This window comes from Oryzias latipes, chromosome 13 (assembly GCF_053564925.1).
Source record: "Oryzias latipes strain Hd-rR chromosome 13, Olatipes_Hd-rR_3.1".
NCBI lineage: Eukaryota > Metazoa > Chordata > Actinopteri > Beloniformes > Adrianichthyidae > Oryzias > Oryzias latipes.
Window position 1 is genome coordinate 9,078,923 of NC_136249.1, and position 24,830 is coordinate 9,103,752.

The 24,830-nt window shown below is 44.3% G+C and overlaps 1 protein-coding gene and 1 non-coding gene across 2 annotated transcripts; both read right to left on the reverse strand.

Annotated features, from left to right (window-relative positions):
* Positions 1-636: 636 nt before the first annotated feature.
* trnal-uag (transfer RNA leucine (anticodon UAG)) lies at positions 637-718 on the reverse strand. Its single transcript has one exon. It is a non-coding gene; the product is annotated as a tRNA-Leu (tRNA).
* Positions 719-12,709: 11,991 nt separating this feature from the next.
* Positions 12,710-15,894, reverse strand: LOC144981479 (uncharacterized). The gene is made up of 4 exons (XM_078929548.1): positions 15,737-15,894; positions 15,577-15,642; positions 15,426-15,494; positions 12,710-15,345 (listed from the first exon to the last, which is right to left on the reverse strand). The coding sequence occupies exons 1-4, from the start codon at positions 15,789-15,791 to the stop codon at positions 12,728-12,730; spliced, it is 2,808 nt and encodes a 935-aa protein (XP_078785674.1). The 5' UTR covers positions 15,792-15,894; the 3' UTR covers positions 12,710-12,727.
* Positions 15,895-24,830: the final 8,936 nt, after the last annotated feature.

Consider the following 24,830-nt stretch of genomic DNA (forward strand, 5'->3'; position numbering starts at 1 on the left):
GTGACAATATCTGAAGCTTTAGTGCTTCTGTGTTATATGGCAGCGGTATCATGTCTACTTCTTTTTGGTTTCTGCATTGAAAGAAGGGCATGACAGAATACCATTTGATGAAGTTTTAGGAAAGGTTTCTGTAAGTGGACCGAGATGCCTGACTGTGCATTACAATTAAGTCGTCAGGCTGATTTGTTCAAATGCAATGACTTGACACGTTTCTCATTAGCATCTGTTATGAAGCAGGTAACCATTAAACCCCGCTGCCTTGGTTTGAGGACAAATACAATGTATTTGTTTTACATTGACCTTGTATTACCTTGGTATTGAGATAAATTGTCAGTGGCATGGAATCCCATCTGACCCATATCCCATTATGTTTAAAACAACAACTTCCATGATTGCTTATGGAGGAAACAGATAAATTTCGGTCGCAGTTTTGAATGAATAGAATGATCAAGGATTTATTTGCCTTTGGTTCATCTGTAACACGTGTGATGACAACGTTAGGAGCAAATAAAGTAAGTTTTGTCTAAAGAAGTTGTAATTGCGCAAGCTGTTAGGTGATGTCTCTGGACAGCAAACAGAGTTCCATTGATGGAGAGAGCAGGAAAGATTGGAGCAGTAGCCTGACTGTTGGCTGAATGTCAGAAGTGGGATTTGAACCCACGCCTCTTATGAGACTGCAACCTAAACACAGCGCCTTGGACCGCTCGGCCATCCTGACATCCTCTACAAAAGAAAATCAAAGGAAACTGCAATACAAAGAAGACCTATGTGCTTAACAACTGCTTGTCTGTTCAGAAGGCAAAGATTGATTGGTGAAAACGGCCTTTCCTTTTTTAACTGAATTTACACTACTGAGATGTTTGTCTTTGTAAGGACCCATGATACTCCACAGTTACAATGTCGTGGAACTCTTGTCTGGTGGTAGCACCAGGATGTTCTGCAGTCTACGGTATTGAGGTAACCTTGAATGTTGATAGAAATGAACAGCCACTGTGTTTCAGCTCCACATTAAGTGCTGCTTCTTTGTTTGCTTTGCAATTTCAAAGCACGTGTCTCCATCTTTGTGTCCATTCTTACATTTTATGACTCTGGTAGAAGATTTGGATTTGATTGTAAGATTTGGATTTGATTGTAAATAGAACAAAGTACAGAGGAACATATAGAGTAAGTGGCAAGTTGGCACATGAGGTGTAAGGCAGCCTGGATAGGAGATCCAGACTTTGATTGAATGAAAGATGGGAGTAATAGTCACCTCTGGCAACCAGTTTCAACTCCCAATGACTTAGTGAAACAGTCAAGCACTTGTAGCGTTCACTCAGGTTTGCAATCACCAAAATGTCAGCTTAATTTGCAATAATCAATATGCTGTCATCACAACATGTGTATTCTGCTAGACAGCCAGCGAACAAATACAAGCATGGCCGGTGAAGGAATTTATATTTTTTGGTAATTTCATTAGGGTTGTCAGTCTTAAATTTTTATTACAGTGAAGATAAGTCATTTGCTGAAGTGTGTGCTTTAACATCCTTTCAACTCTGAAGTTGCTTCCTATAGTTGCATATGTGAGAGGTGTCAGGAATGCAGCTACAATCTCAACCCCCCCTTCAGGAGAAAACGGTCTTTGATCTTCTGAGGCCATTTGGTTGTAGGTCTGACTTGGATCATAAATCAATCATCTCAATCCCTGGGAACCGCCACAGGCATCTGCTCCCGTGTGAAGAACAAAGCTCTAGGATCGACTTCCTGCAGTGACAGTTCCTGCCACCCATGGGGATTCCGTACCGTGTCTATCTGTGAGGTTCCCCCCCCAGAGACCAGATGCTGTGATTCTAAGGATGGGCTGAAGGAAGTAGGGGGGCTCCTCTGTCAGCCAATCTCTAGCGACCAGAGGCGGAGATTCGGCGGCCATCTTGCTCCCGGGGGAGGATGTTCTGACCACATGCTTAAAAGTCTGAACTCAAGGAACTTTTCTGTGTCTCCAGACAAGCTGCATGTGAATTTGGAATGTAACCTCTTGCGTATTGCAGGCCTTGATTTTGGACACCCAGATCGATCTGTTTTATTCTGTTTTATTATTTTTTACTCTGTTTTTAGAAATATTGTTAGGGAATAAATTTGTTAAACTTAATCCGGCCGAATCCCGTGGTTTTCTCCTTCTCGACTTTATTGAACATGCAACAAGGAAAGTAATCTCAAAGCGACAGATTATATTTTCCAACATTTATGGTGACCCCGACGTGATAAAGTGGGGAAGAATCGCGGAAGCGCAACGCGGGTAAGAGGACCGATAGTGGTTTATTATGAGATTTCTGAGACTTTCGGCGAAAAGTCGGTGACGCTCCCCCCCCCACGTGCTTGACTTCCCTCGAGGCCTCACAAACAAAAGGTAAAGCAGGAACCTGTTCGTAAATTCTGCATATTGTTTACGTTATTCTTTTAGTGAATAACTCAAATTGTGGGGAAGTGAAGTATGTGGACGGCATAGCGCACCTGTATAAGTTTTGTGGTTCACCCTCCTGAAACAGCAGATTGGATTTAGGAAATTTATGAAAATTAGAGCTGAGCAAATTGTGCAGGTTTTGTGTTTGTTTAGCCTGTCAAAATTGAATAAATAGTAAATTGGGAGCGTGTGATATTTGGATTACGTTAAAATTAACTAGGTTTGCGTCTGTTAGGCCTGTGAAGAAACCCGTTCACGAAAAACAGTGTTAATATAGGAACTAATTTTGCGCGTTTTAGGATTTTTGGAAAAACCAGGAAGGCGGCGAACCTTCACAAATTATTTTTAATGCGTAGAGAAACCACAGAGGGATTCACAGTAAAAATGAAAGGTGCACTAGACAGAAGAAATGAGGAAACCGGTGAATTTTGTTTTGACGACAGACAACATGACGCTAACGACTTGACTTGACAACAGCGGTGAAAATGGCTTGAATGAGGATGAATGGAATGAAATGTATGCGATTTTGGAAAGAATGGAATGAAAAAGTGTTTGAAATCTGTGTGTTTCAACTGTATTTTCCACATTTCCCTGTGTATTGTCTGCTCTACGGACGCAGCCATCTTGTTCATCATGTTTACATCGAACGGACCAATGACGGGACGTTTTACTTGTTTTCGAATGTGTAGACGACTGTGATTGGTTTTGTCTGTACCACGTGGTAAGCGTGACGGAGTCCTAGCCAAAATGGCGACGTGTGGCTGTGATTGGCTTTGTTTGTACCATGTGGTCGGCGAGACGCGTCCCTGACGACAAAATATGGCGGAACGTGCTGGATTCTTTCACGATGAAAATTTGAAGAGTTTGGGAGGTAATTTGCGGTAAAATCATGGTGGGGATCGTTGTTATCGAGCGTGGTCATGACCTCGGTTGTAGGACGTCGTTTAAAAACAAGTTTCACTGGGTTTTCGGTTCGCCGAAAAAGTTTTTTTTGTAGCGCGGCGCCTCCGACGGGAGCCACTGCCTCAACGGCGAGATGGCTGCATGCATGACTGCTGCAACCCGTCTCTGTTCGAACAAAAACTACTTTCTCTCTGTTCCCCAAAGCTTTTCAAAAAACATGGTAAGGTAGTATCGGTCTAATACATTTGGGGTAAAATAATTTTGTAATTATTTCGGTTTTCTTATTGTGAATACATGTCTCTAATTTGTTTGTATGTCCTAATAACCGCGATTAAATCCAGCTTTGTTCGAAGAAGTATTATTGACATTTTTAATTTGTTTAATTTCGTTTTTCTGTTTGTTTTGATCTTGTGCACTGCTGTTTGAATGAGAAGCGAATGAGTGGCGGTTTTGTTTGTTTGAATCATAATCAATAGTATTTGAAAATTGTTTTCAGAATGGGGAACAGGACGAGGTAAAGGAAGGGAAAACATGGTTTTTGAGGATTTGGAAGGATGTGGCAATGTAGAGACAAGAAATGTAAGGTGAAAAGCAGGAGAAATGAAAGGCATTGTAAGTAAAATGGAGGGTTTGTGGACATGGGAAGGTGTGGTATGAAAGTGCAGGGTCTGGTAGAACAGGAGAAGAGGGAACATGAATGTTAAAACGCTAGTTATGAACGATTCATTTCAGTGAAATGGTTTAATTTTGTTTATGTGTGAGGTACCTAATTTGTTGTGTTATGTCTTTTGCAAAAACGGTTAAAAGTTGTTGTCTTTGTATTGATTGTCTGTGTTTTAGAGTGTGAATTGTGTTTTTGGTTAAATAAGGAAAAGCTTAAATTGTGGGATTTTGTTGCTTTTAGTACTTCTTCAAATTTCTTTTTCTTGAACAGTAAGTCCTGGTACAGTAAGTAATGGTAAGTCAAAACAATTTGTCTTTGTTTCTTGATTAAGAGTGAATGATTAGCGGCCGGAATGCATGTAAGACAATATATTTTCCAAAGACTTTGCTCCATGTCCGTCATATCGGACAAAGAAAATTTTAGGGATTTTTCCCTTTGCTGGTTTTCATTACTGATCAACTGACGGTGTTGGAGACGGTGAAGACTGAATATGACTAATACATTTCTAAATCTCTTTCCAAGCAGAAGAGCAGCCCCCCCCCGAGATCTCATAAAACTTTAGGCAAAAAAGTCAGCAGTGACTGACCCCCAGAGCACATTTGAAGAAACAGGACAGGAGAGAGGGGGAGGTTGAGCAACTGAAGAAAAACAATTCTTTACCTTGCTGAAATAATTCACACAGGATAAAAGGTGTTTTAAAAAAGAAAAGGAAACTAACATGAATTTTGACTTTTGATGCCCTCAGAGACAGCAGTAGTGACGTGTCATGCTCAGCCATTCGGAGGCCAAAACAGGAGGACGGGTGGAAAAATCCTGGGAGAAGCAGGCCACCCAGGGGACCCCAGCAGCAGTTGGAAATGGCATCTATGGCGCTCTGAACCCTGACAGCTCACAACGAGGTGCCCAACCGCAGAATGTACAGACCAAGAGGCAGAGGGTCTGGAGGAAAAATGAACAGTACCCATGACCACTCCAAGCCCTCCTCCACCGTGGCGAGGACCACAGGGCAAGTCAGACAACACCACTTGATGCAGGAGCCATTGTCTTTTCCAAGCTCAACGGTAACCACTGATGAGTCTACTGGACACTCCATCAGCTCTGACAAATGAACAAATGACTCCTCAAAACCTGCAAAAGACCATCCGACTGACTTTTGACCAGATGGTGGAACAGTGATGCGTGCATTCACCAAACACGCCTGTGAATCTGTTGGGATGGGACAGTCTTGTCAAAACAGGAGACAGCAGACTGGATGCCATGCCGGACACCACAGCCGACCCCCACTGCAGACATGTAAAGGGCCCTGAAACGCCAGGTGGTTTCGTTAATTTCAGGTTTGAAGCCTGGATTCCTGTGTTTGAAGCCTCCGAATGGTCTGACCTGTACACTCTATTATGACAGAGAGCATGATTAACAGTAAGAAGTATTTCAGCAGGTAGAAGACCACACGTGGCATTTGAACTACACTGACATATATTAACCCTGAGGGCGAGCGGCTTATTGTGCATTCATACACTCACAAATGCAATGATACTAGCTGTCAGACACAGCTGTATCTCACACAGGATTAGACTAAGCAGGACATTAACGACACATTGGTTAAATTGTTTTTTCAGGTGTTCACTTTCCTCCCTCAATAAAAATGTACAGGTTAATTTTGCCGTTCAACAACTGAGCAGAGAGGAGACGGCTCATGAAGATGCAGAGGTGATGTTAAAACGCTCTCTGATGCTTCATGGTCCACAGGTTCAGTTGATGTTGGTTCATTCTTCATCGTCCCCCCGGTGGTGATTCAGGTAACTGCAGGAGCACAGATTTTTAGATCTCAGTGCAGCTGATTGAAAGAGGCAGATGAAGGAAACTCAGTCTGGGCTGTAGAACTATAGTGTCATTGAATATTCGTATTCTTCATGGTGTACTTCTTTGAAACCGTTTTTAAAAGTAGATGGATTGCATATGATTTAAGCTAATGTTAATTTGAGTTGATGACGTCACCATTATTATAAAACCTATACGTCCCTGATCCATATTGCATGCTGTCACCTTTAACCTCACAAGGTGTGTTGTTTGTTGCTATTGACTTAGCACACGTTTTCTTTTGCATTCCATTACATAAAAATAGCAGACAATTGTTTGCATTATAGTACAGAGAGGTTCATAAAATCCTTCTGGCATTGTTTAAAGTCTCTCTGACAGAACATTATGCTATAAGAGGTTTGTGTTTTGCTAATGTAGGTTGATGACATCTGCCTGCAATTAATGAAAGATCTTCTGTTGCAGCTGTATTATTTCTTCTTGTGACCTTGCCTTTTACAGGAGCGTGGACAGGACGCCTGTTCACCTTATCGATACACCAAACTGTTTATTGTTTTCATGATTTTGCTTTACATTTAATTCGTTTTGTGTTTGTGTCCTGGGGTTTAACCCCAGGCCAGGAGAGGGAGGTAGACAAAAGAGGTCTTCATGATTAAAAGAAGGACATTATTTTATTATCGTTTAAATGTATTTGTCTAGAAAGAATGTTTAAATAGTAACACAGATTGACCATTTTTAAAATTTTAAAGCTTTGTGTGTCTGTTCATCTGATTTTTTTCTCATCCACAGCAAGGATGAGTAGGTTCTACAACTGGGTCATTAGACAACAGCCCATAATAAACTTTTTTCTTTTTCTTGAATTTGTATTTTCCCCACTTGTGTTCTTCATAAAACAGCACAAGGGGAAGCAGACCTTTGAGAAGAGAAATGTGGTGGACCCTTTCCATCATATTTTCTCTTACTGCGCATGGATAAAATTAATTCTTGTCTCATTGTCTTTTGTGTTTTATTGTTTTTTATTTTCTAAAAAATTCCTGACCCTAACACTAACAAAAACTTAGACCCACAGAAGAATCATCTTGGCAGAACAGTACCACAGCAGTGGACACCCCAAGTCCTTTTGCAGCCGTTCTGTTGTATCACCATGTGTCACATCTCTAATAACAGGCTTATTGAGAAGTCCATAGGAGGCCAGGTCCAACCTTGCCAGAGCTTGTGGGACATGCAGAAGGAGGACGCGAGTGTTCGAGGCCCGGAATGACCTTTTTTAGACTTTGTTGCATTTTATAAAATTGCTTACTGTTATGTTTGACAATTTTCTTTTCTCTTTTCATCGTCTGTGTGATTTTGTTCTGCTTTAACATTTCTCATTCCCCCCCTTAATTCCAGGTGTTCCTTTTCCTTACAGGAAGTGCTATTTTATTGTCTTTGTATCTTTTACTTTTTAGAATAATTTGAATTTGTAGTTGTGCATTTTCTTTATTTACTATTTTATGTCTTGTTCTTTGTAAACGCCAATGTGCCAAAGATCCAATGAAGCATGAGTGTCCTTAGGGATGGTCGCTGATGGGGCTCGGGGCCTTAGCATGCATTTTTCCTGTCCAACTGAATGTTTCTTAAAGATCATTAATGCAAGCTCCACAGGTTTTTCGCTGCTAAACTCATAAATGGATCATCAACACCTTTGAAATGCACATTAATGCACATTGGATCTGTTTTATATTGTGAGGGCTCGAGACCACAGCTGTTTTGATTGCATGATGTGATGTGTTTTTATTTTTTGTGTGACCTCACTTCGTGAGGTCAAGAGAGGGAAACTGAAGGAATTTATATTTTTTGGTAATTTCATTAGGGTTGTCAGTCTTAAATTTTTATTACAGTGAAGATAAGTCATTTGCTGAAGTGTGTGCTTTAACATCCTTTCAACTCTGAAGTTGCTTCCTATAGTTGCATATGTGAGAGGTGTCAGGAATGCAGCTACAATCTCAACCCCCCCTTCAGGAGAAAACGGTCTTTGATCTTCTGAGGCCATTTGGTTGTAGGTCTGACTTGGATCATAAATCAATCATCTCAATCCCTGGGAACCGCCACAGGCATCTGCTCCCATGTGAAGAACAAAGCTCTAGGATCGACTTCCTGCGGTGACAGTTCCTGCCACCCATGGGGATTCCGTACCGTGTCTATCTGTGAGGTCCCCCCCCCAGAGACCAGATGCTGTGATTCTAAGGATGGGCTGAAGGAAGAAGGCGGGCTCCTCTGTCAGCCAATCTCTAGCGACCAGAGGCGGAGATTCGGCGGCCATCTTGTTCCCGGGGGAGGATGTTCTGACCACATGCTTAAAAGTCTGAACTCAAGGAACTTTTCTGTATCTCCAGACAAGCTGCATGTGAATTCGGAATGTAACCTCTTGCGTATTGCAGGCCTTGATTTTGGACACCCAGATCGATCTGTTTTATTCTGTTTTATTATTTTTTACTCTGTTTTTAGAAATATTGTTAGGGAATAAATTTGTTAAACTTAATCCGGTCGAATCCCGTGGTTTTCTCCTTCTCGACTTTATTGAACATGCAACAAGGAAAGTAATCTCAAAGCGACAGATTATATTTTCCAACACCGGCCATCCCTATACGTGAATTATGCAGCCGCGTAGGGCCCAGCCGTTACCACCAGGGCCTCGAAGTGGCGGGGAAAAAAAGGCCAAAATCTGGCAACCCATTTCATAGCACGTCCGTACCAACGTGCGCTCTTAAAGTTGTGAAAAAGAATGTTCCCTGCACTTTAATGATCCCCCACTTCAACACACCTGAACTAATCTGGCAACCCAAATAATGACGTTACGCCACTCTTAGCAACGATTGCTCAACATCATTGCATCTGAGCCTGGCACAGTGCGCATTTACCAGCGCATTTTGTCACATTGATCAAAGCGACAATAAGAGAACATCATGCCAAAGAGACTTTATCCATCAGGCGCTGAAAAAAGAAAGAAGAAAAAAGATGAAGAACTTCAACATCAATCACAAGGTAAGTTTGGAGGATGTTGGGGCCGTATATTTACATTATCCTGCCTTTCTGTGCAGCTGCGCCATTTAGCTAAAATGCTAATTGATTCTCAAGATGTTCCTGACATCACTGAAGATGTAATCTCAGGTAATTTTAATAGTTTGTAAAGTAATTAAAAAAAACAGCGTCTGCATAATCCCTTTTTTTCAAAAACAGCAGCTGAAGAGTATGGAGTCCCAAATTGTTCATTATTAAATAAATAAATATGACCTTGTGCAAATACACAATCAAACAATTAACCTCTCTTTAATATATAAAAAAAGATCATGAAATTGTGAAAAACCTGCCCATAGATTTTAAATGAGCCACTTAACTATTAGTAGGATTTTGCGATATTTATTTTATTAGCTTGATCGTTGATTATTGTATAATAATAATTCTTCTTTTTTTTAGCTGCAGAAGAAACTCCTGTCAACACACCTTTTGTTGAAAGGGAAAACATTGATGCTGCTGCTGGTAAGTTCAGATCTACCCAATATGGAGCCTTTATCAAACATATTGTTTCATTATTACTTGAATAATAGTCATACATTTGCACACACACACACAAAAGTGAAGGCGCTTCTTTCCAACATTCTGCTTCCAGCGTCACAGCAACTGTTATGTAGATTTGATTTAGAGGTAAGATCGGGCCTAAAAAATCCAGCCAGACACGACACGGGCCCACGGGCATTAAAGCCGAACCCGGGCCGAACCCGACCAATTAACTTGATTTGCAGGCCCGAGCCCGAAGCAAACCCGAAAGTTCAATTTATCCCATAGTATTTTTGGCAGACCAGATTTCTTAAAGGTAAAATAATCTACATATTTTTATGATCATGAAAGTTATTTTTTTTTCGAACAGACAGTGGTCGCTGCAGCCGCGCGCATAGTCAAGCTCGCTGTTGTGGCATAGAGTTCCGCCGGAAGCGCTGCGCATAGGTTCCGTCTTATGTGATAAATGCATTTGCACAACGAAATAACGCTGGAACACAGAATAAGAGGCCAGACAAAGAGAGTGAAAGAGAGATCTTGATGCACATTCACTTCATTACACGGAGAAATACTCCAGCCGCGGTGCCTGTTTGCCTTTTCAGTTCCCCTGTCTTAAGTTTATCCTTGACTTCTTGCTGCTCCATATCAGGGATACCTAAACAAAATAGATGCGGACTTGCGGAGAGAAGATTACATTCACGATACGTGCGCAGAGCTGCGGGTGGCCGGCGCCCCCCTCTTTCTGCTATTTGCTGGACCACAATGTATGTCAATCAACGGTGGGCTGGTGACTGGTGGGATAGAGGGGGCGGGGTCTACCCGTGTGTGTGTGTGTGTGTGTGTGTGTGTGTGTGTGTGTGTGTGTGTGTGTGTGTGTGTGTGTGTGTGTGTGTGTGTGTGTGTGTGTGTGTGTGTGTGTGTGTGTGTGTGTGTGTGTGTGTGCGTTCGGTGAACGTTCTCCCTCTGAGTAAGAAGAAGCTGGCTGTGCCTTTCGGTTCGTGCGGTAACCGTTCTGATATACAGGATTAATAAAGAGCTGCTTGACAGCCGCCCATCTAAGGAGCGTCTTTGCAGCCATTACAATATATTTATTATAAAAGTCAGTGAGAGAGAAGCCCGACCCGAACGTAATGATTGTCATTTAGTGCCCGAATTTCGGGTCGGGTCGGGTTCTGACTCGGGCTCGGGTTTAAGATCTTACCTCTAATTTGTTTAGACTGTTCAACTTTACACTGTTTGCTTTTGTTGAAGTTATGTATCTCATGTTCCAAAGGCTCCAAGAGAGGTGTGTATAGAAAAGGAGCCTACTGGATCCAAAATTCCACCTACCTCAAATCCAATTCCTGCTATCAGCATGCCAATTGCACGCTCCCTCAAAACTCGCAACATCTGTGGCATTGTGCTGTGTGACACAACTGAAGATTTCAGAATGGCCTTTTCTTGTGGCCAGTCTAAGGCACACCTGTGCAATAATCATGCTGTCTAATCAGCATCTTGATATGGCACACCTGTGAGGTGGGATGGATTGTCTTGGCAAAGGAGAAGTGCTCACTATCACAGATTTAGACAGATTTGTGAACAATATATCAGAGAACTGGTTATTTTGTGTATGTGGAAAATGTTTCACATCGTTGAGTTCATACCATAAAAAATGGGAGCAATAACAAAAGTGTTGCGTTTATATTTTTGTCCGTACATGTCAAAAAATTCCCAATGCTTGCACGCACAGAGCCATCTCAGCATGAACGTGGCTGCATCTCCATGAAAATGTGCTCAATTGAACTCAAGATCGCATGGTGAGAGCACTCACTCTGACACAATGAATAATCTAAACTTAACACAAACGACAGATATCTAACTCTGACAATTTTCCAAAACAAACTGTTAATCATAGATTACATAAACGAAAATGCATCTTTTGACAACTTAACAAAAGGCTTTACACTCCGTGCTTGACATAATGCTGTTATATCATGTTACGCCCCCTTTGTGTCTAGGGGCACCGAGGCGGCATAACACAAAAAAAGTAAAGTTTTGGCTAATAATTTAACTAACAAAAAACACCAAACGAATGTCTCCATAAAAATATGACAAATTTATTTACAAATAAACAACCAACAAGAACTAAAAGTTAACCTAAAAGGCTTCAAGGTGAACCCAGGCCAAAATAACAAACAAAACCAACTAACTGAAAACATGTAATCTTTCCTTTACAAAGGAAAAGGAAAATAAAGACAATAACTAACCTCCTTAACCTAACAAAAACAGGAGAAAACATGTACTAAAGAAAATGGCAGTTCACCCCTACAGCTTCACTTAACAAATAACTATAAACCAAAAGACTAATCAGAGTGGGCACAGACAAAACTACGAAGGACTACGAATACAAAATACAAAAGTGCAACACACAACTAAACAAGAGGTGAAATCAAAAACAAAATGGAGAAGAGGGCCAAGCTGCAGTCGAGACTGTTGCAGCAAGGCTCCCTTCCCACCGACTGGATGTCCAAATGGTGGCTTTAAAGGTTGCCTCCACCAGCTGGTCCAGTGGGAGGCCACACCCTTTCCACCACACCTGAAAATAATCAGACAAAAACAGACACCCGTCAACTCGGGGTGCGCGCCCCACAGAACACGCACCCGTCTACTCGGGGTGCGTGCCCCGCAGAACACACACCCGTCTACTCGGGGCGCATGCCCCGCAGAACACGCACCAGTCAACTCAGGGTGCGCACCCCACAGGACACGCACCCATCAAGACTAGTCATTGAGTTGACAAAACAAAATCAAATACGGCCACAGCCGTAACATAACACAAATTTACGTAACTTTTTCAGTTATATGGGATAACAATGTCTGAAACTGGTCTAAGTCTTTAAAGTCCCTTCTTATGCAGTGCGTACTTCCATCTTACGTACTTTACCGTCCTTGCTACGACAGGATTTCACGATCAATCCCAACGGCCACTCATTTCTGTTGGTCTGGATATCCTTCACCAGAAGGATCTTTTTGGTTTATCCCGAGTCCACTTGCTGTGGCTCTGCAACGTTGACAAATAGTCCCTTTTCCAAAAGGTTTCAGTGAGGTGCTGCCCATGCCTCCACTGTTTTCCAAACAGCTGACCTGATGTGAAGCTTCCAGAAGGAAAAAAAAGTGCTCATCTTTTGTGTCAGTAAAGCAGCTGGGGTTAGCACCTCAGGATGGTCTGGGTCACCTGATATGGCAACCAGGGGCCTAGAGTTCATGATTGCCATCACTTCAACCATGAAAGTGCTCAAAACACAACTATGCATTTGCTCAGTGATTTAATACTGGAGGTACTCCCCAAATGTGACAAAAACAAAAATGCATTAAGATGTAAGAAACATTTATTGAAGAAGGCTGAAGGACACAGTCTGGTTGCTGGCGGCGTCGGACACAGTCTGGTTGCTGGCGGCGTCGGACACAGTCTGGTTGCTGGCGGCGTCGGACACAGTCTGGTTGCTGGCGGCGTCGGACACAGTCTGGTTGCTGGCGGCGTCGGACACAGTCTGGTTGCTGGCGGCGTCGGACACAGTCTGGTTGCTGGCGGCGTCGGACACAGTCTGGTTGCTGGCGGCGTCGGACACAGTCTGGTTGCTGGCGGCGTCGGACACAGTCTGGTTGCTGGCGGCGTCGGACACAGTCTGGTTGCTGGCGGCGTCGGACACAGTCTGGTTGCTGGCGGCGTCGGACACAGTCTGGTTGCTGGCGGCGTCGGACACAGTCTGGTTGCTGGCGGCGTCGGACACAGTCTGGTTGCTGGCGGCGTCGGACACAGTCTGGTTGCTGGCGGCGTCGGACACAGTCTGGTTGCTGGCGGCGTCGGACACAGTCTGGTTGCTGGCGGCGTCGGACACAGTCTGGTTGCTGGCGGCGTCGGACACAGTCTGGTTGCTGGCGGCGTCGGACACAGTCTGGTTGCTGGCGGCGTCGGACACAGTCTGGTTGCTGGCGGCGTCGGACACAGTCTGGTTGCTGGCGGCGTCGGACACAGTCTGGTTGCTGGCGGCGTCGGACACAGTCTGGTTGCTGGCGGCGTCGGACACAGTCTGGTTGCTGGCGGCGTCGGACACAGTCTGGTTGCTGGCGGCGTCGGACACAGTCTGGTTGCTGGCGGCGTCGGACACAGTCTGGTTGCTGGCGGCGTCGGACACAGTCTGGTTGCTGGCGGCGTCGGACACAGTCTGGTTGCTGGCGGCGTCGGACACAGTCTGGTTGCTGGCGGCGTCGGACACAGTCTGGTTGCTGGCGGCGTCGGACACAGTCTGGTTGCTGGCGGCGTCGGACACAGTCTGGTTGCTGGCGGCGTCGGACACAGTCTGGTTGCTGGCGGCGTCGGACACAGTCTGGTTGCTGGCGGCGTCGGACACAGTCTGGTTGCTGGCGGCGTCGGACACAGTCTGGTTGCTGGCGGCGTCGGACACAGTCTGGTTGCTGGCGGCGTCGGACACAGTCTGGTTGCTGGCGGCGTCGGACACAGTCTGGTTGCTGGCGGCGTCGGACACAGTCTGGTTGCTGGCGGCGTCGGACACAGTCTGGTTGCTGGCGGCGTCGGACACAGTCTGGTTGCTGGCGGCGTCGGACACAGTCTGGTTGCTGGCGGCGTCGGACACAGTCTGGTTGCTGGCGGCGTCGGACACAGTCTGGTTGCTGGCGGCGTCGGACACAGTCTGGTTGCTGGCGGCGTCGGACACAGTCTGGTTGCTGGCGGCGTCGGACACAGTCTGGTTGCTGGCGGCGTCGGACACAGTCTGGTTGCTGGCGGCGTCGGACACAGTCTGGTTGCTGGCGGCGTCGGACACAGTCTGGTTGCTGGCGGCGTCGGACACAGTCTGGTTGCTGGCGGCGTCGGACACAGTCTGGTTGCTGGCGGCGTCGGACACAGTCTGGTTGCTGGCGGCGTCGGACACAGTCTGGTTGCTGGCGGCGTCGGACACAGTCTGGTTGCTGGCGGCGTCGGACACAGTCTGGTTGCTGGCGGCGTCGGACACAGTCTGGTTGCTGGCGGCGTCGGACACAGTCTGGTTGCTGGCGGCGTCGGACACAGTCTGGTTGCTGGCGGCGTCGGACACAGTCTGGTTGCTGGCGGCGTCGGACACAGTCTGGTTGCTGGCGGCGTCGGACACAGTCTGGTTGCTGGCGGCGTCGGACACAGTCTGGTTGCTGGCGGCGTCGGACACAGTCTGGTTGCTGGCGGCGTCGGACACAGTCTGGTTGCTGGCGGCGTCGGACACAGTCTGGTTGCTGGCGGCGTCGGACACAGTCTGGTTGCTGGCGGCGTCGGACACAGTCTGGTTGCTGGCGGCGTCGGACACAGTCTGGTTGCTGGCGGCGTCGGACACAGTCTGGTTGCTGGCGGCGTCGGACACAGTCTGGTTGCTGGCGGCGTCGGACACAGTCTGGTTGCTGGCGGCGTCGGACACAGTCTGGTTGCTGGCGGCGTCGGACACAGTCTGGTTGCTGGCGGCGTCGGACACAGTCTGGTTGCTGGCGGCGTCGGACACAGTCTGGTTGCTGGCGGCGTCGGACACAGTCTGGTTGCTGGCGGCGTCGGACACAGTCTGGTTGCTGGCGGCGTCGGACACAGTCTGGTTGCTGGCGGCGTCGGACACAGTCTGGTTGCTGGCGGCGTCGGACACAGTCTGGTTGCTGGCGGCGTCGGACACAGTCTGGTTGCTGGCGGCGTCGGACACAGTCTGGTTGCTGGCGGCGTCGGACACAGTCTGGTTGCTGGCGGCGTCGGACACAGTCTGGTTGCTGGCGGCGTCGGACACAGTCTGGTTGCTGGCGGCGTCGGACACAGTCTGGTTGCTGGCGGCGTCGGACACAGTCTGGTTGCTGGCGGCGTCGGACACAGTCTGGTTGCTGGCGGCGTCGGACACAGTCTGGTTGCTGGCGGCGTCGGACACAGTCTGGTCTTGATTGAGCGTTATATGGGCTTCCACCTCATTGGTTTCCAGTTGTACTAACAAAACAAATTTTTACTTTTAAGACCTTGAAAGTTTATTTTAACATTTGCATTCGTTACTTTTTACAAATTCTCACCTTTAACCATATTTTCCAACCTGGAATCCAGTGACTGTAGGATTTCAAAGCTGTTCTCTAAAGCCAAATCTTTTGGGGGAGGAAAAGAAGGTAGTAAACATCCACTCAAGAATTTTTTTCTGTATATACTTTTGCTAGCATTAAGTCTCACCAGCTCCTCTTCCAATCTTTTTATGGTTTGCATCCTGGCTCTCTCTAGCAACTGGCAAGCTTAAACCTGAGGAGAATCATTGTTTTAATGTTTGCTTTGATGGTTTATGAAAAACAAAATTCAATCTGCAGTGAATTCTCCTTCCGATAAACCTACATACCTTTGCTAAGGAGAACAGCCAAAACACAAAGGGCCACAACCGACTGAGCTCCCATCTTTACAGACACCGAATGAGAAGCCAACAAACAAGAGGAGCTTTAAAAAAGTTCCTCCTGCAGGAAACACAGCTGCTGTTCATAACAGCTGATTGTCTTTCTCCTCAGATCAGCTGGATTCACATTTTGATTGACACACCTGTGATGAAACCTCAGTATTTATGGATTACCTTGTTAGTTCTCAATTTTATTAGGTTAAGATAAAAACTTGAAAATGTCACACTAAGTCAACAAAAATAAACAAGTGTTCCTGTAATCTTTGTGTAAAAAGTTCACGTTGTTAAGGAATCAAACTGTTTACTCTGAATAAAATAAAATCATTTGACAGTAATATGGAATCCTAAGTATAATGGAGGACATCGAAGCTCCACAGAATTTGTCTATGCAGAAATTTTGTTTTCATTTTTATAGACATTTGATATAAATATTTGAATATATTTTTATATAAATGTCAGGACTCTGTTTCAGGACCGTTACCGTGATGCATCTTTAGAGCAAGAGCAGAACTGTTCTGATCCGTGAGCAGACAGTCAAAGACAAACCTTCCTTCATTGCAAACTCCTTTGTCCTCAAAGACTAAAGATCAAACTTTTATTCTCCTAGAACTATTACATCTTTGTTGAATGTTAGACAACTTCCTTTTATTATGAATTTCTCACTGAAGATTACAACCTCTTGTGAGCGCTCTCTAGTGGAGATTTAAAGTCATTACACATTGTGTCAGATTTTGCACATTTTATGACAGAAAAAGTCGCGCTTAAACAGATCTGGGGCCTGTTGCACAAAAGTAGAATTAAGACATCCGGGATAAATTAATGAGCTGAGCTCAATGAATCCAAAACATGTGCGTCCAGGCTTAATTGGTTGCACAAAGACCAAGCCAGGATGAGCAGACAGACTGTGTCCGGCTCACTCAAACAGACCCCGCCACAGATCACAGATAAACTGATTTACCATGGCAACTAGAGCCGCGTACTTTTCCCTGTCGGAAGCACAAATCCTCATGGAGGCATACGAGGAGGTTAAAGATATAATTAAGAAGAAAGGCAACACCGCCACAGTGATAAAGCACACTCAAAAAGAATTTGAATTAAATTTCCAGCCAATTAAGTTTACGAAAATGTAACTTGTCATTTCAACCAGAAAATTTTATGTTTGTAAATCTTACGTGAATGAATCATGTCGATCGTACATAAAAATAATCCATTTAAAAGTTACTAATTTCAATCATGTTGATCCAATATGATACCGTTAAATTGGATACATTAGTAATCGCAAGGAATTGTGGGATACCATTTTCTTTGTCTATCTGGGCAAATTGGGGTCTAAGTGTGAGTTTTTGTCCATGGGATTTATTGTCTAGCTGTTTTACTCTGTTTTAACTAGTGATTTAAACTGTTATGGTTATTTTTTTTTCTGCACCATGAGTTAGAGTGTGGGAGAGGATGATAACCAAACCCCTTGTGCGGTAAACTGTTCATGTAACTTAAAACAGCATTCGCCTTATTTGAGCTGCTGTCTTGTGATGTGGGACATTACTGCGTATTTCATGTCTTTGATGTGAAAATTAAAAGACCCATTGGAAAACATTATCAATGTCAGATGTATAAATAACATCAAAGCAAAAAATTAAGTTATATCAACATAAATTGTGTTAGGAAGTCATACAAATTTAATTTGAACAAACTTAATTTAATGAGGTGTGACCAATTGAAGTGATTCAGTTAAGTTGGATCAACTTTTATCTTTTAAGAGTGAGCAACAATATTAATTTAAAGTTGGGTCCAACTGCAGTATTTAGATTGAATCAACTTAAATTTATTAGTTTGAACATAAGTACATTAAGTAGGACCAATATGATTCATTTTTGTTCAAGTAACGCTGTCTAATCATGTGGAAATCCTTTCCATAATTTTCTTATGTTCATTCAAAGTGAACCTTTTTTTGAGTGTAGTTTACCTGCTTTAATTTGTCCTTATTCAATAAAGGAACATAATGTTACACATTGTGTTTTAAATGGAATGTGTTTTATTTTATATGACAGAGTACTAGGGCCCACTAAGGAAAAAAGGATAAAGTCATAAATTTATGAGGCTGGTTCTTTCTGCAGAAAAGCAACATATTCTTTTTACAGTTTTGATAGTGATGACAATGTGATACTTCATATTCTGGCACATCCGCATGTCTTCGTTTATGAAACCATACCGAGGTACAATTTCACGAAATGCCCCACATCTGTCATTTTAACAACTGTCCTCCTTTAAAACAACTGGTTACAATATTATGACTTGTCTTTTTTTCCCTTTGTGGCCCTAATATTCTATTATTTTACATATAGCCTTATAGTCTATGGAAACTGTAAATTATCTAATGATAGCAACATCATCTAAAACTCATTATTTATCCAAAATGATTGAAATTAATGATCACGAACGTTTAAATAATGACAGCGGGTCTAGTTATATGTGATAACAATGTATAGTGAGCAATGAAATAACTATTGGTTTCCATTTGTGGCGACTGCTGACTGACATTATAGATGAGATTTAATAGATCCTGGAATTTAGCCTGGTCTGGAGCAGGCTAGCTCCACAGAATAAATCTCCATGGTAACTTATACCATAACATATCCTCCTGCCCCCTATCCAGCTTTAGTGCAACCGGATTGGGGATCAATTGAGCCAAGATCACCAAGATATCCTGGCTTAATCCCTTATCCTACTTTTGTGCAACAGGCCCCTGTACAACTTTGTAAAGTCTGTTTACACACAATTGATGGTAAATTTGAAAATGTGGTTAAAATATCAAGAAAATTCAAACAAATTGAAAAAAAGTTTTAATATAAATGGCGCTAAAAGAGAATTACTTTGCAGTTGCTGATATCTGTCAGTTTAAGAGTTTTTTCTGTTCAAGTGCTGTCTGTCAGTTGAAGGCTGCTCTCCATGGTGCTGAGAGCTTCAGCGCTATTTAGGCGGCTTCTTCCCAAAAATCGGAGTGTCTGGAGACTCTTGTCACGTATGTGGTAACTATGCTCCGAATGTCTACCTGTGAAACTTTATTCCTATAGAACTCAAAACAAGAGAAGATGTGACTGTCAAACTGCTCTGATTTTCTCAAAAGAATTGCTCAAACGCAATGTATCATGGTCTATATTCACCAATCTAGTATCTATGCACTCTGGTTCTTTGCAGAGACTTCTCAGAAAGTTCTACACTGACAAAAGTGATTCTGGCCTCTAGCACAGTGTTTTTCAACCATGTTTGAGCCACGGCACACGTTAACCTTGACAAAAATCCTGCGGCGCACCAGCATCGATAAATGAAAAAAAAAAAGTTAAAAAAAATAGTCTGTATTGACTACAGGCCCTCTGCAAACTCACATGCATTTTTGTGATGATTGTGGCAGACAAAGCTGGATGTTGCAGCTGTTTTTTTCTAAAAGATGTAATAAAAGTTAAGTTAAAAGATTCAAAAACTGTTTGATGCGTGTTTGTTGTGGTTTCAAGACGTTTAAAAAGAAAGACTCATTGTGCGCTGAGACGCTGTCACTTTAACCCAATGCATTATGGGAGATGTCGTGTGAAAACTGCCACAAAAGGGCAAACCGATTCGCTTCTCTGAGCTAAACTGGTTTAGTTCACACGTTCCACGGTCTGACACCGGATTCTGTGGAAAGCTACAGCGCTAAAGACGAGCTTAAGATGGTATTTTTGTTGGAACTGAGAGACTTTATGAGCAGAATCTGAACAAGTGAAGACTTTAACCACTTCTGATTGGTCAGACTGATGAAGTGTGATTAAGCCTCCAAGAATGATTGGTGGAGATAGTTAAAGACTTTTCCGCAAACAGCTGAAGCTACGGCTAAATCGTGGTACCGTCATTCTTATCAAAATGTCTTTAATAGAATCACAAAAACACAAAGAAAAAAGCATTTTACGATCTTTCATATTCCTAACTTCTCAGTGTTTTATCAGGGCCTGTTTGGATGAACAAAGAGCTGATATCCTCCAGGATTGCCATCTGCCATTTGTAATCTCCAATGACAGCCAATTTGTGTAAAATAAAGTGCATCAGTCATTAAAAAAATACATCAGTCTTTAAAAGAAAAAAATGTGCACCAATATTTTTTACAGAATTTCCTTGTACAACTTTACAAAACATTGAGAGCAAATTAAAAAAGATTTGTCTGAATAAGTTGTAATCATGTGAGCTGTTGTCACTAGCAAGCAGAGAGCAGGGTTCCATTGATGAAGTCAGCAGTAAACATTGGTTATGATGCTGGCTGAATGTCAGAAGTGGGATTTGAACCTACACCTCTTCTGAGACTGCAACCTGAACGCAGTGCCTTGGACCACTCGGCCATCCTGACATCCTCCATGAAAGTTGATGGAAAGTTCTATACAAAAAAGACCAATGTGCTGAACAACATGTCTGTTCAGAAGGCAAAGATTGAATGGTGAAAACGGCCTTCTCTTTTTTAACAGAATTTAGACTACTGAGATGTTTGTCTTGCTGAGTAGCGCTCTAAACCATCTGAGCTAACTGGCCTTTCACAATGAGTTTGCTTGTCGTTAGAGACATGATCAGCAAAGAAGTTCCATTACAAAAGTGTTGCTACAAAACTGTCATATCTCCTGACGTCTCCAATTTAAGAAGTAAGTACATGCTTCTGCCCAGTTTCAAGCTGAGTACCTTTCGCTTTATAGGCGAACGTGATAACCACTACACTACAGAAACCTTAGTGACAGACATTGTTTTCTCACACTTCAGGAAAGGTTTTGGTAAGTTCAGCAAGATGCCCACTGTGCATTACAGCTAAGCCGTCAGACCGATTGTTCTAATGCAATGACTTGACTCCTCATTCATTAGCATCCAATGACAGCCAGGTAGCCCTTAATACTCCCGGAATAAGGACAAATACAATTTGTAACTTGTTTGTAAAGGACCTAAGAATTTGTTTCATTGGTATTAAGATAAATCCTCACTGCCAGGAAATCCCATCTCGTCCTTTTCCATTCACATCAAAACAGAAAATTCTATATAATTGAAGTTCTTATAAACAAACACAAAACAAACCACACAGAACCTCAGAAAGAGTTTTCTGATGGAGGGAATCAGAAAGGATTGATCAGTCTTTCCTTCATTTCTAGCACGTCCGACAACAGCCTCCTAAGAGAAACAAGCCCGTTTTGTCTGAATGACTTGACATCAACCAAGTTTGTTGATGATGTTGCTTGACGGTAAATATAATGCACTGTTACATTGTTAAGGACAGCAGTGGACAGTTGAGCAAAAGCATGACTGCTGGCTGAATATCAGAAGTTGGATTCAAACACGTGCTAGTACAAGACTGGAAGGAAATATGGCATGCGACTTCATTAAAATGTAGTGTGTCATGCCCTCCTTTTAATGCAGAAACCAAAAAGAAGCAGAAATTATAGCGCTGCCATATAAGACAGCAGCACTAAAGCTTTAGTTTTGCAAACATGTTGTAAAACAGACAGGCCATTTTAGATTAATAGTTCACTCATGAACAAATCTGGTATTCATCTTGATTGTAATGCCTTGTGTTTAGTTGTCAAAAGAAGCAATTTTGTTTATGTCATCTATGCTTAACAGTTCGTTTTGGAAAATTGTCAAAGTTAGACATCTGTCGTTTCCGTGATTGACCTTCTTGTCCGTTTGCATAAAGTGGCTTCAAATAGCAGTGAGGTTAAGGAAGGATTCACAGATGAAGATCGCGCAAAAAATCTCAAAGATTTACATCTCAATGTGGATCCTCTCCCCATTCAGAGAAGCTTAGGATTGTGTTGGGATCTACAAACTGATAGCTTCACCTACCTTGTTTCCGGAGAAGTCAAACCCTTCACAAGAAGAGGCGTGCCATCAACGGTCAACTGTTTATATGACCCACTGGGTTTTGTGGCCCCCATAATCATGCATGGCACTCGTTTGTGATTTGTCATCAGAAGAGAGAGACTGGGAAAGAAGAAATGTGGATTTCTTGGAGAAACTCTTTAAAGGCTCCTGGAAATCTCCAGATTCCAAAGTGTTACTGTGCAGTTTCTCCAGGAAAAATGAAAAGAAGAGAACTCTGCATTTTTTCTGATGCTTCAGTTGTTGCTATAGGAGCAGCGGCTTACCTTCATTTAGTTGAAACTGATGGCAAACATCATGTTGGGTTTGTGATGGGGAAGTCAAAACTTGCACCCCGGCCTGCATACACTGTACCACGCCTAGAACTGTGTGCCGCTGTCCTTGCAGTTGAAATGTTTGAACTGATCAGAGACCTTCTGGACATGGAAGTGGACTGTGTTAGATTTTTCACTGACAGCAGGATTGTGTTAGGCTATATACACAATACCTCAAGAAGATTCTACATGTATGTGGCAACCGTGTCACTAGGATCAGAGTATCTACAAAGCCAAATCAATGGCAGTACGTTCCAACTGCATTAAATCCAGCCGACCAAGCGACCCGATCGGTTCGAGTCTCTGAGCTGCAGGCAAGCATCTGGTTTTCTGGTCCCCCTTTTCTTTTTTTTTTTTTACTTGTCCTGTCCAACAGCTGGGCAGACAGATGAGAGCTGAGGGCCTCTTGTGTTGGACATATTTTACTTTAACAAGAGGGGTTATTAATCTTCAGACAAACCAAAGGTATGTCTGAATAAACCCCTTTTGTAATTGAGGCCAAACTTTATTAATTTCAATCATGTTTGAAAATCTTTGGTGTTGGACCGGACGGAAAAGGAAAGAGGGGAAGAAGAGAGAGGGACGTTAGAGAGGGGGGGTAGGAGGGTGATAATAGGAGGGGAAGGGGGGTAAGACCATGAAGCAGCATAAAGCAACAAGTTTACTGGTTGTTAATCATTATGGTAAGGTTCAAATGTAGTACAAAAAGGGCGGGGCCTATCCACACACACACTCAAATGTTATAAACACACCTGCTAGCTGCAAAAATGTCCACCTGTCGACATGTACACAAAACAGATACTGTTCACACGCATACTTATGCCTTAAAACCAACTAGTGTGAAATATTTCAGTCATTCAATCATGCAAACTGTTAGTGCAAAGGTGAGCTAACACCTGTGCTCAGGTGAGTGTTTATATTCTGCTAAAATGGATGGTGGAACGTGACAAGAAGGAGGGAGAGTGCCCAGCCATCCCCACCCCAAGACCCCCACCGCAGCAGCAGCGGCAGCCGAAATCCCCCCAACGCCACACGGGAACCGGCAGGGAACAACCGCCGCCCGGGCGACCAAGCCCGCCACCCAGGCCAGGGCCAGCAGGACCGCCGCAAGGCCCCCAGAGCCAGAGAGCAGTGAGGCACGGAGGGAAAGAGAGCGCCGCCCCAGCCCAACCAGGAGAGCAGCCCCCCCGCCGCGCCGGGAGCGCCCAACGCAGGGCCCCACAGGAGAAGGACGCCCACAGCCCCAGACGAGCACCCCACCACCACCCAGGAGTTCCGGGCATCCCCCCGCCCCTACCCCAGGTACGAGCCAGGACCCCCCAAGGGAGACCCGCTCCGCACTCCAGGCAGCCATCCGCCCGGCCCACGGTTGGTCCATTGAGGAGCAAGGCAGGGGCCCGCCGCCCCCGCCCAGGAGGGGGGAACCCCGGGGAAAAAAGAGGGCCCACAAGGATGTTATAAATATGGCCCGACCAGGCTCGGCCAAGTTGGAAGTTTGGCGGGGCCCAGCGCTCAGGGGCAAGGACCAGGACCCACCCCCCAGGGACACGAACACCCCGGCTCAGGTGTAATATGAACCCCACCACCGTGCAGAGAGAGCACCGCCGGGCCCAGGGAGCCAGCACCCAAGGGACACGGCCGCCATCGCCAAGAGGCCCGCACCCCCCACCAGGGAAGGGGTAGGGGACAGATGGACCCAGGTCCCACCTTCCTTGCAAAATGTGTGTGCGTGTATGTGTGTTTGAAAGGGTGTGTGTGCGCATGTGTGTGTGTTTATGTTGGAATGTATATATTGAAGGGGGAGGGGTGTGTGTACTAAGGGGGGTGCAGTTAAAATTGGCGAGTAGGGCACTAAGGGGACATCTCCTGATTACTCACAGTGATGTCCCCTCACCCCCCCTACCAAGGACCCTACATGTCTAAGGTGCAAATAAAACCGAAAGAGGGGGGGCCCACTCCATACGGCAACCATAGGAGGGGGGCCACTGCCAAGTAGCTCCCCCCCAAGGCGCATCGCAGGCTAGACCCCCCACCCCCTCACCCTAATATGAGGTTATATGAGGAAGGGGGTAAGTTGGGGACAGCTGGTAGACTGTCCCCCGGTGGTTCTGGTCCCCCTTTTCTCTACTCTGAACAAATTTCAAAGTCACACCAAGCAAGTGTTTTTTCCTTGGTGGAACCAGCATCGGATAAAGAGTTACGTCCAGAAATCACTACACTTCTGACTACAACATTAGAAACACAGCTGGGATCTCAGCGCTTTGAAAAGTTCTCCAAGTGGACATCACTTTGCCGAGCCATAGCTAGACTCATTCATTTTGCATCATCCTTTAAGAAAAAGTTAAAGGATTACACTGGAACGCTGAGCATTGCAGAACTTGAGCAAGCAGAAGTTGTTATCATTCAAGCTGTTCATCGGGAAACTTCCCAAGGGACGTTCAGAAACCTTAAAGGTAGTCAAACTGCAAACAATGACAGTCTTGTGAAGCTTAATCCAGTTTTGGACAAGGATGGACTTTTAAGGGTTGGTGGACATTTATCTTCTGCTGATCTGACAGAAAAAGAGAAACATCCTCTAATCATTCCAGCTTCCCATCAAATTGCTACATTGCTTGCAAGATATTATCATGAGCAAGTCTCTCATCAAGGAAGACACAGAAGCATACGCTGTTGTGGATACTGGATCATCGGCGGTAAGCGTCTTGTGTCTTTGGTCATTCACAGATGTGTCACCTGTCGTAAGGTACGGGGAAAAAAGGAAACTCAGAAAATGGCTGACCTACCTGCAGGCAGAGTAACACCTGAACCTCCTTTCACAATGGTTGGTTTAGATGTTTTTGGCCCATGGT